Below are 12,758 nucleotides of genomic sequence, written 5' to 3' on the forward strand. Positions count from 1 at the left end.
TATATATATGTACATACATACACACACACATGTATACATGCATATATATACATACACACATTCGATTGTTGAAAAGAAGAACAACCCTTGGAGGTACACTACCATTTCACTAATCCCCTCCCCCCAATGTATATGTGAACTTAAAAAATCTCTCCACCGAAGTTAACAAAGAACTTACTAGATCTACAAACCAAACTGTAAAATTATATTATTAAAAAATTTAATTGATTAGAACTACCAGTAGTCATTCTTTTCCTTTTTCAAATACACACACACACACACACACACAAATATGTATGTATCCATATATCTACATATATATATATATATATATATATATATATACATACACACACACACATGCACACACACTCATAGGCACATACATACACATATATATACATACATATATGCATATATATATGTATGTATATATATGTGTGTGTGTGTATGTATGTGTGTGTACATGTGTGTGTGTGTGTGTGCATATGTATGTGTGTGTCTTTGTCTTTTCTTTAATGGTACGGTCATTTTGGAGAATCCTTGATTCTCATTTAAAGTTGGTAGCAATTGACATGAAGCAATTAACTTGCTGTCTTTAAAAGCAGAGATAATTTCAATAACTTTAGAATTCATATTGTATGTTATTTAATATTCTTTATTTGTCTTTCTTGTTCAAATACATGCCACTGGGTGCTTTGAGTTCTTTTGGCACATTTTCATTTTATTTATCCAAATTACCTTGGCCATAAATGAATTCTAGTCTTTTGTGTATAAATCAAATTTTCCCATCCTGCCTGCTGAAGATCAGGTGGGACAATTGCTGTGCTGATGACACCTATTGAGACAGAAACACATGTCCACAGTTGTCCTCTTGTCTTCAGACAACCCGACTGTCTTTTTCTTAATGTTTTTTTTTTTAAATATTTTCTCATTTGGAATTACTACCAACTGTTACCAAGTGATGGATCTAACTTCTCTGGAAGCAGAAATTTCAAGAATTTATCTTGTATGCTATTTAATATACCCTTATCCGTATTTGTTATATATATATATATATATATATATATATATATATATATATATAGGTGCAGGCAAGTATCTTCTTCTATAGCCTTAGGCTGACCAAAGCCTTGTGAGAGGATTTGGTAAAGAAGCCTGTCATATGTGTGTGTGTGTGTGTGTGTGTGTGTGTGTGTGCGCGTGCGCATGTGTGTGTGTGTGTGCGCACGTGTGTGTGTGTGTGCACGTGTGTGTATGTGTGTGTGTGTGTATCTATGTGTGTGTGTTTGTAACTGTGTTTGTCCCACAACCACCACCACTTGATAACCAGTGTTGGTGTGTTTATGTCCCTGTAACTTAACAGTTATGCAAATTGACTAATAGAATACTGCTCCTACCACTCCCTCCCCCAGCTACCCTCTTCTGTATCCTTTTGTCTTCTCCAGCTCTTTGTTTATCCACTCTTCAGCCCTACCCATTTTTCAGTCATCCCCCTATCCCCTCATTCTCTTTCCCATACAGTCTTGTGAACTGCTCTCCCATCCATGCTCTTATAATCACTTTGTACATTAAGGAACAACCTGGGCATCTTATCACTATTATCTATCTCTTGCAGCTCCTACTGAGCATTTTCTTTTTTCTGTCTCCCTTTCCCATATTAGATGTGATAGCCATGCAGATCCCTCTACAAGAAGCTGCTTTTCCCCCGCCACCCTCATAGTAATCCCCTCATTTCCTAGCATCAAAGTGAGCTCCTAACACCCCCAGGGTTCACACTCCTGTGAATTGTGTGGTAACTTCAAAAGTGCAGGTAGCATATAAAAAACACCCAGCCCATGCTGTAGAGTAGTTAGCATTAAGAAGCACATCCAACCACAGAATCCAAGCCAAAGCAGATACAGGTGAATATGGAGTCTTTGGACACATCAGATCCTATCAAACCATGTAACCTATGCCACCATGGAACATGGACTTAACGATGGTAATAATGAACTGATATTTCCTCATATATTCCCATCATATGTGAATTATATACTTTGATAAATAAATGAAATCATTATTTAGTTATTGATATAATAATAAATGTCTTCACTTTTTAGGAAAGACAGTATAAACCAATCTCAACTGTTGATCAACTGGCTGTCCATTTCACTCTTGATGGTAACATCATCCATAAAGATTCCGATGAGGCAAGGCGACAATTTATGCGAATGAATGTTCCAGATGGTATTTACCAAACTTATTTTCTCAATTACCCACCCATCAAAAAATACAAAACCTTTAAACAAGCACTCTTTCAGAAATTACTGGCTTTCCCAGCTCTTCAGGAATTCTGTCTTGAATTATATTAAATAAAATGGTTTTGATACAAAATGCAAGGTTATATATTTCTAATAAAGGTAGCAGGCCACTCATTTTGGGGCATAATGTAGTTGATTAAAACAATCCAGTAATTTAACAAGGATTATTTACATCATATCACATGAGGTCAATAGTTCAAATCTTATGAAGATAATTTTGTCCTATTCTAAAGCAACGAACATATCACTGCATACCTCAGTTTGTTTGACTGTCAAAGAGATGCAACAAATATTACAATCAATTTTTCCAACACTTTTGTGAGTCTGTGGATCCACCATCCTAATAATAGTAATAATGATAATCCTTTCTACTAAAGGCACAAGGCCTGAAATTTGGTGGGACAGGGACTAGTTGATTACATCGACCCTAGTGTTTCACTGGTACTTAATTTATTGACCCTGAAAAGATGAAAGGTAAAGTTGACCTTGGCGAAATTTGAACTGCGAACATAAGGACAGATGGAATGCTGCTAAGAATTTTGCCTGGCATGCTAATGATTCTGCCAGCTCACCACCTTCGTAATAATAATGATGATGATGATGATGATGATGATTCCGATGATGATGATGATGATGATGATGATTCCGATGATGATGATGATGATGATGATGATGATGATGATGCAAGTATGTCAGAGACAACATATACTAATGCTTTATAACAGAGGTATGAGGCCAGAAATGTTAGTGGAGAGGTTTAGTTGATTAAATTGACTTCAGTATTTGACTGGTACTTATTTCATTGATCAAGGAAGGATGAAAAGCAAATTCATCTGTGGTGTTGGTGAGTGTGAACTCATAATATAAAAGAATGTAATTGAATCCAGCTCAGTATTTTCTCTTTTGTTTCTCTGATATTGCCAACTAATAATCTTTTCTACTCTAGGCACAAAGCCCGAAATTTTTGGGGAGGCGGGGGGTGGGGAAGTCGATTAGATTGACTCCAGTACGAAACTGGTACTTAATTTATCGACCCTGAAAGGATGAAAGGCAAAGTCGACCTCAGCAGAATTTGAACACAGAACGTAAAGCCAGACGAAATACCACTAAGCATTTTGCCCAGCATGCTAACATTTCTGCCAGGTCACAACCTTTATTGCCAACTAATAATAATGATGATTGCTTGCTGCTTACTTGCTTCATGTTTTTGCTTGATGGGGCTGGGGTCATCCCAGGTTAGTAGTCTCAAAAATGCCATCATGTGTAGATCTGACCAGGTCCACCAGTGCTCTGCATCACTGGCAGTCCTGTGCCAGCCCCTCTGCATCCTCTAAGGTGATGTCAAGCCTCTGGTGTGGGGCCTTCCACAAAGCCTCTTCCAGCCTGCAGCTGCTGCAATGAATGAGAGTAAAGCCCTGACATCATCACTAATAATGATAATGGATTCAAACTTTTGCACAAATCTAGAAAATTTCAGTGAAAGGGGTTTCAACGATTACATCCTCCTACATGCTCAACTGGTACCTATTTTATTGACCACAAAAAGATGAAAGGTCAAAATCAACCTTTCCAATATTTTAGCTCACAATGTAAAGAGTTAGAAGGAATGCTACTAAGCATTTTGTTCAATATACTAACAACTCTATCAGCTCACCACCATAATGATAATAATAATAATAATACTTAGGTATAATTAAAAAATACTCAGACAAATACATAACAAAAATACCAGGACTTACAAATATATGTAACATACAGAAAATTGCACTACTGGGTACTGCACACATTCTACGCAAAACACTTTCAATACAGTAAACATAAAAGCACCACAGCAAACCACAGCACATACCCAAGGCGCACAGAGCTGCGCTCGGTAGTGAAGTGAAAGCACGTTATAAAAATAAAACTACTGAACAATAATAATAATAATAATAATAACAACAATGGCACTCTTCTTTTTATGTTTCTATTTCTTCTGGAGGAGTTACCTCAATCCTACAAATATTAACCAAAATGAAGTAGATTGATAAGTTTATTTTTTGAACCCATGGAAGACACACGAGATGTCAAAATATTGTTCACTTGATAACGATGGTACTCTTCTTTTTTTGCTTCTATATCTTCTGGAGGAGTTACCTCTGTCCTATAAATAATAATAATAATAATAATAATAATAATAATAATAATAATAATAATAATAATAATAATAATCCTTGAAATTTTGGGGGAGGGGACTAGTTGATTATATTGACTCCAGTGTTTCACTGGTACTTAATTTATTGACCCCAAAAGGATGAAAGACAAAGTTGACCTTGGCAGAATTTGAACCAAGAACATAAAGACAGACAAAATAGAACTAAGCATTTCGCCTGCTATGCTAATCATCCTACCAGCTCGCCACCTTAAATAATAATAATAATAAAAATAATAATGATAATAATAATAATAATAATAATAATAATAATAATAATAATAATAATAATAATAATAAAAATGCCCTGATGCAGTACCAGGCACTGGCTCTCATAACTTCTGATCTTAACTGATTAGAAGTGTGACCATGCACATGTTTTGTCTTGGTATAAAAGATGGGCTACAGCAAATATTCTGCTCAGTACCACACATTTGCTTGTCAGTTGCTTGATCTTAACCAGTCAAGCATGTCCCTTGGTGGCTGATGATATGTGCATCTCTGATCACAAGCAGAAGTAGTGGGGAGCATCATAGCCATGTGTTGAGAGAAATTCTTTGGGGTTTGAATTATTCACCTCTGGAAACATGGGTATTTCATTCAACATCTTTAAACGAACTTTATTCAGTGAACTTTTGAGTGGAATGGGCTACTCGACTTGAAGAAAATTCTAACTGGGCCCCACCTGCAAGGTCATGTGCTGTTTATCTTGATATGAGATCACCATGTTGCGCACATATGGTTGTGATGCATGTGCCTGGTATACCCTTATCAGATGGGTAGTCATGATGGGTATGTTGAGCTTTGTATATTTGTACCTCAGTAACACTTTGATGGCATGCACTGGTCTCTCACGCAATAATAATGATAATAATAATAATAATAATGGTTTAAAATTTTGCCACAAGGACAGCAATTTTGGGGGAGGGGATGAGTTGAAAATACTGAGCCCGGCATTCAACTGGTACTTATTTTATTGAACTTGAGAGGATGAAAGAAAAAGACAACCTTGGTGGAATTTGAGCTTAGAACATAGCAACGGGCAAAATACTGCTAAGCGTTTTGTCCAGTGCACTAATGATTCTGCCAGCTCGCTACCTTATATAATAATAATGATATTAATAATAATAATAATAATAATAATAATAATAATAATAATAATAATAATAATAATAATAATCCTTTCCTGCTTGGCACTGATGCCTTTAACTGACATGCTAAGCAGAACTGGATGTGGCTACAAATGCTAGAGAAAAACAATCAACCATCTCTTGTATATGGATGATCTAAAACCGTATGTTGCAAAGGATAAACAACTGGAAACATTACTACAGACAGTGCATAGATTTAACAAAGAAATAAACATGAAATTTACCTTAGAAAAATGAGCCAAAGCAACTTTGAAAAGAGGAAAACTAGTTAAGAGTAACAATATCCCACTAGATAAAGCAAATAAAATAAGAGAATGAGACCAAAGCCAGACATACAAATACTTATGAATCAATGATCCAGACATGGCACAACACACAAATAAAAGCGAAGATAAGGAAGGAATATCATAGACAAGTTAGATTAATACTTAAAACAGAGCTCAATGCAGAAAACATGATAATAGGTATCAACACTCTGGCTTCCCTGGTAATAAGTTACAGTTACAATATCCTTATTTGGACTCTAAATGAACTAACCAAACTAGACAGGAAAACAAAGAAAAAATAATGAAAGAATTTAGGATGCATCACCCAAAATCTGACATAGAAAGAGTATATGCACAATGAATTGAAGATAATACAGGCCTTATACAACTACAAAACTATTATAAAATAACCATCATAGGATTACAGAAATATCTAATTCAGAAGCAAAGGAAACTGGTACAAAATACAAACAAAACAAAACACTGTTTTCTGTCTTTAAGGAAGCTACAAAATACAACAAAGAAGTCATTGTATCTGACAGCTATGAAAAAAAAAGAAGAAACAAAAGCTGTAAAACAACTGAAATCCAAACTGAAACTGGAACAGCAAAATACCATGATAAAACGATGGCAAGAAAAGCCCTTACATTACAAATACTGGGACATGCTAAACAGAAAAGAAATAGACAAAGTAAAGAATTGTTGAGAAGCTCAAGAATCAAAGCAAAGACTGAAGGGTTTTTAATTGCAATACAACCAGAAATCACCAAAAACATAATATGAATATGTGGTGATGGGGAAGAAACAATAAATCATACTGTCTCTAGCGGTTCAGTTCTGGCTAAGAAAGAATATATTCACAGACATGACAGAGATGGGACCTATATACACTGGAAGCTATGACAGCAGGAAAAAGATGGTATAGATATACCCCAGAAAAGATCTCAAAAAATGACAAAGCAACCATACTCTGGGATATGCCAATACACACAGATAGAGAAATCAAGGCTAATAGACTGGACATAGTTGTCAGAGATCATCAAGAAAAAAAAATGCTTTCTAATTGATGTATTAAACCCAGCAGATAACAAAATACTCTCAAAATACAAAGATCTAGAAATAGAGATAACCTGAATGTGGAGCCTAAAAACAAACAATCCCAATAATGGTAGATGCATTGGACATGATTAAAAAAACATTCAGACAAATACATAACAAAAGCACCAGGATTTATGAATATAAATAACACTCAGACAAAAGCACTACTAGGCACTGTGCACATCCTACAGAAAACACTTTTAATACAGTGAAAATAACAGCACCAAAACAAACTATAGCACATACCCAAGGCACACAGAACTGCATTCAGTAGTGCAGTGAAAGCATGTGATAAAAATAAGACTACTGAATAATAGCAATCCTGTCTACTATAGACACCAAAAAGATGAAGTTAGCTTCAGTGGAATTTGAACTCAGAAAGTTTATGAATCAGAAAAAATGCCATTAAATATTTTGTTTCTGCTAGCTTCCTACTGTTGGAAAGTGAGCATCTTCTATATGTCTTGCCAAGTACCAATTGCAAAACTCCACTCTGAAAAGAGGTTTCCATAAAAAAATTAAATTCTGTCTGTAATGATAATAAAAAAAAGTATATTAATAATAATAATAAGAAGAAGAAGAAGAAGAAGAATCATGATAAGTATAATAATGATAGTAGTAGTAGTAGTAGTAGTAGTAGTAGTAGTAGTAGTAGTAGTAGTAGTAGTAACAACAACAACAACAGCAACTTAAAATGTTAAATTCTTTGACTCATACTATGTGAATGTATAAAACTGGTTTATGCTTTAAATTTTTTTTTCCATTCTGTTTCCTATGACATAAGCTGTAGTAGTTGCCCCTAGCTACTGCATCAATAATAGCTTACCTTGTTCATTGTCTATGATTTAAAATTCTTTAGAAAATCTCTTGATTGAAATTGGAAAGTAAAAAGGAAAAAAAAACTTTAATTAAACATATGTGTGTGTGATGGAATGAGAGTTAATGAAATGTAGAGTCTTAAATTTGAACATCTAAACATAGAACAAAACAAAAACTAAAAAGAAAAACCTAATTTTCTTTCAGCTGTGGTTTCTGAAACTGCTGTTAATGAAGAAGATAAATCTACACCAGAAGGAAATGAAAGCGTTGAAGGAGATTCTGCAAAAGAGAATTTTGAGGTAAACCCCACAGTAGAAAAATACTACATAGCTCAGTGGTTAGAGCACCAGGCTCACAATCATGAGGTAGTGAGTTTGATTCCTGGACCAGGTTGTGTGTTGGGTTCTTGAGCAAGACACTTTATTTCCCATTGCCTCCAGTCTACTCAGCTGTAGAACTGAGTTGTGACATGACTGGGGACGAGCTGTATTGGCCTTTGCCTTTCCCTTGGATAAAATCAGTGGCAGGGAGAGGAGAGGCTGGTATGCATGGGTGACTGCTGGTCTTCCATAAACAACCTTGCCCAGACTTATGCCTCTGAGGGTAACTTTCTAGGTGCAATTCCATGATCGTTCATGACCCAAGGGGATCTTTTTTATGTTTTATAGATGTATGGGTGTGGGTGTGTTTGTAAATGTGTGTGTTTGTGTGTGTGTGTTACCATATTTTTTCATGTTGACAGCATTTGAACAACAGATCTCTTGAGTAATGTTGCTTGACAGGATGTATAGTTTGGAGATCTGGAAGAAGCCTCTCTAGGCTGAACTGCTACACCTCCGCATTGAAAGATCACTGCTCTGTTACTATGGACATGTGATTAGAATGTCACAGGAATAGATCGTAAGACAGTTTCTTCAAGAGGTACCAAGCGAAAGGTGACCTAGGGGTAGACCAAGATTAAGATGGTTGGATAATGTCCATAGTTTCAGTTGGTCACATTAGGGAATCCAGCTGAAAAATGCAATAAGCGTTGTTTCTTATAGGACCCTATGGAGGAGGTATACTAGGATTCTACTCCCTACAACCCTCCTAGGAATAGTGAGTGGAAAAAGTGGATGGATAGATGTTTATGTATCAAGTGGGACAATACATTCCATAGTTTTATTGTTTCATTTGTTTTGATATGAAATTCAGAGAAATAAAAATACCATATTTGGAAGACAGTTAAGGATTAGCATTGATGATGATGAAGTGCATCAAGACAAATAATGATGTTTTAATAACAGTCAAATCCATGCTTGCATGGAAATGATGATGATGATGATGATGTTTGTGTATGTGTGTGTGTATTTGATGATACAAGCAGGAAAAAAAAAATCAAAAGATAAGCATATATATTTTTTATTGTTAATTGGCAGAGCAAGGCAGTGAGCTGGTAGAATCGTTAGCAAGCTGGGCAAGATCCTTAGCAGCATTTTGTCTGGCTTTATGTTATAAGTTCAAATTCTACTGAGGTCAACTTTGTCTTTCACCCTTTTGGAATAAAATAAGGACCAGTTGAACATTGAGGTTGATGGAATCAACTTAGCTCCTCTCTAAAAATTGCTGGCCTTGTACCAAAATTTGAAACCGCTATTAATTTGCAGACTTCACATGAAGCCCTTGGCTCTTGCGTCCCTTTGCAATTGCTACTGATTAATAATAATTTGTATGTGTGCGAATTTTCTATGGTGAATTTTCTATGGCAAATTTTCTATGGTTGGATGCCCTTCCTGTTGCCAACCCTTGCTTGGTTCCCGCTATGATAATATTTCCACGTGGTTGGTTATGTTTTCAAGTAAGACTGAAAACAAAGGACATTGCTTGTCTGATGGTGAAACTTGTTTATAACTATCACACAATGTCAAAACAAAGTGAAACAAACACACACCTACACATACACTCACATAGAAGAGAGAGAAAAAGAGAATGAAAGAGAGAATGAGAGAGAGATTATTTATTTTGATTTTTGTTCACCTCAAATCTTCCTTCGAAATTTTACTTATTTCCATAGTTTCTATTTATATAGAATTGTTGTTTATCTACTTTTCTGGTCTCTGATTTTCTCAGAACACTTCTAAAATTCTCCAAATTTCCTTTAATTTCTTTAAAATTTTAAAAATTTATACCCATCCTCAGTTTTTCATGTTTTGCATTGTATTGCTTTATTTTCTTTTGTTGATATTTTTTGAACCAGTTTTTTTTTCTTCAGACATAATGTTTCTAAACTACATTCTCAAATTTATCCTCCTTTTTTTAAATTCAAAGGAGCTCTGATTTTAAAGATATTTAGCTGTTATCTCTAGCTGGTTGAGCAAACCACATAACAGTTCCTTCATTGGTTCAGAGTACTGCCAATATAGTGAAGATGGTCAAAGCAGCAGCTTTATAAATTACAGTATTTACTTAAATCTTGTTTTTATGTTTGATTTACTTTGGAGTCTAGTTTGCTTTTCCTGTACTTCACTCCCACAGGAAATAAGTATCACTAATATGCTTTAATCATTTCAGTCGAATATTTAGCTATAAATGGAAACAAATCATTTTATAGTATAGCTACTAACTATTAACAATGCATAATATTCTTGTCATCCAAGATTATTCATTTATTTCAGGTAATAACACCAGAAGAACCTGTAGCATCACCAGCAAAAGGAAAATTGACAAACCAGTTTAATTTCAGTGAAAGAGCTTCTCAAACCTATAACAATCCTATACGGGTTAGTCATAAAATTAATGGTTATCTGATTGCTTTTAACTATTGTATTCAAACTGGCCAAAGCTGGTTGCTATAAAGATAGTGACATTTGTTGAGACTGTGTACAAAGCTGGTTTTGATGGAAGATTATCTTTGATCGCTGGTAAACTGTTACCAAATCATAAGAGACATCACATTAAGTAGAGATTATTTAATCAACTGTTTTCTTCATCAAATCTATAACCTTGTGCTTACTAATAATAATGCTAATGAAATCTTCATTAATATTATCAATACTGTAGGTGATGAACCAGTAGAGTTGTTAGAGTGTCAGATGGAATGACTTATGGTATTAGTTCTGATCCTGTGTGCTCTGAATTCAAATTTCACCAAGGTCAACTTTGCCTTTCTTCTTTTTAGAGTCCATAAAAAAATAATACCAATCTGTGATGTACATTGTTGAAACCAGTATTTGTTCAAGTTCTTTGTGTTCTGAATTCAAACTCAACAATGGCTTACTTGGGTGGTATACTTAACCTAGTTCCCCATTTAACATCACCTTGAATGGGTTACTTTCAGCAGAGTCCAGTTTATTGCAAGCATTTGGGCCAGTTCTCAAGTTTGAGGATGCTTTCTCCCTCCCAAAAGTCTTGAAGGGTCTATAAAGAGTCATGGACTTTGCCTTCTCCACTCCTAACTAAAACATAAGAAAAAAAATTCCTTCTTTATATTCTATAACCTATTGTCATGAAGATGTGTTGTGAATATATACATTTTGTTTTCATTATTAGACTAATGATCCCCTGAAGAATATAGTTTTGTGTAGTTATTGTCTTCATGCTGTTGAAGAGGACAGCATGTTATACACCCCATTGAGACAATAAGTAGAAACTGGAAAGGAATGAAGTGAACTTGATGTGTTAGATGTATAATGTTAATCTGCATGAAAAGCCAACACAAGTAATAAAACTAGTGGCTTGGCATAAGGCATCAACCACACTGTGTTGCAAAAATTACTACTCTAATATAGACTTGTGTTGTGAATGAACTATGGACGCTGATTAGCTCTTATGTTATCATATGTTTGCTGAAATACACTGCTTTTGTTTAAATAAATTTTTGAAATAATGACAATGTCATTATTAAGCAGGTGTTTGGAACAATGAAATATTGATAGCAGATATTGATTTAGTTCACTTTAGGGAGTTTGTGTCATAAAACCAGGGTATGTCTTGGGAGGGGTAGTATGAAAAGGATTTAAAACAAGGGATGCATCATATTGATAATGGTTAGCTATGGAATATGAAGACTGAGAAAGATATAGAAAAATGTAATGAACTCAGATCTTAGTGCTGAGTTTCACAGATAAAACAAAGACCAATGGGAGTGACATTATGTTGTATGACAGTCAGCTAATACCACAATGGAAAAGCAATAAAACATTGATGGTGTTGTGCAGCCAGGTCAACTCTGATTGCATAGATAGATGATCAAAGTCATTCTAGTTATGGCCAGTCCGTGCTTTTAATAGCTTTTATCATCCAATATGCTGTTGCCTTTCCTAACATGATAAGGTGATTTGAGGAAAATTTGGTAGCTTCTAGCAGGTTGAGTGACCAAGTAGAGTGTGGTAATGACAATAACATATGTGACTCTCTTTGTGTATATGTATGTGTGGTTTTATTTTGAGGCACCATATTTAGTCCAATATTCTTATGCAGGATGCTGGAACTATGACAGAACCACCACCAAAAGTCAGATTTTCATCTAATGTTAGCCAGTGGGAAATATTTGATGCTTATATTGAAGATTTTGAAAAACAGGTAATCTTTGTTTTACTAACTTATTTGGTGAAAATACCTAGAAGGGAAAACCCTAGATTCCCACTTATATAACCCATTACCCACCCTGTTATCTATTCAACTTTCTTCTTCCTCTTTTTCTCGACCCTGTCACTAATCTTTTCCCTCTCCCTTGCTCCTTGCTGTAGATCTAGGGTATAAAATTTAAAAAATGCACACTTTGTGCAGGAGTGGCTGTGTGGTAAGAAGCTTGCTTCCCAACCACATGGTTCGAGATTCAGTCCCACTGCATGGCATCTTGAGCAAGTGTCTTCTATCATAGCTTTGAGCTGACCAAAGCCTTGTGAGTGGATTTGGTAGACAGAAACTGAAAGTAGCCTGTCATATATAT

The 12,758-nt window shown here is 35.1% G+C and overlaps 1 protein-coding gene across 6 annotated transcripts in view; it reads left to right on the forward strand.

Annotated features, from left to right (window-relative positions):
- Nucleotides 1-12,758, forward strand: part of LOC106875787 (dynein intermediate chain 2, ciliary) — a 90,706-nt gene that overhangs the window by 24,137 nt on the left and 53,811 nt on the right. For all 6 annotated transcript variants that reach the window (XM_014924063.2, XM_052978414.1, XM_052978417.1 and 3 more), the window contains 4 exons: nt 2,103-2,229; nt 8,033-8,127; nt 10,483-10,587; nt 12,287-12,388. In XM_014924063.2, the coding sequence (XP_014779549.1) occupies nt 2,103-2,229; nt 8,033-8,127; nt 10,483-10,587; nt 12,287-12,388 (429 nt within the window). The remainder of the gene's footprint in view (nt 1-2,102; nt 2,230-8,032; nt 8,128-10,482; nt 10,588-12,286; nt 12,389-12,758) is intronic.

This window comes from Octopus bimaculoides, chromosome 2, assembly GCF_001194135.2.
Source record: "Octopus bimaculoides isolate UCB-OBI-ISO-001 chromosome 2, ASM119413v2, whole genome shotgun sequence".
NCBI lineage: Eukaryota > Metazoa > Mollusca > Cephalopoda > Octopoda > Octopodidae > Octopus > Octopus bimaculoides.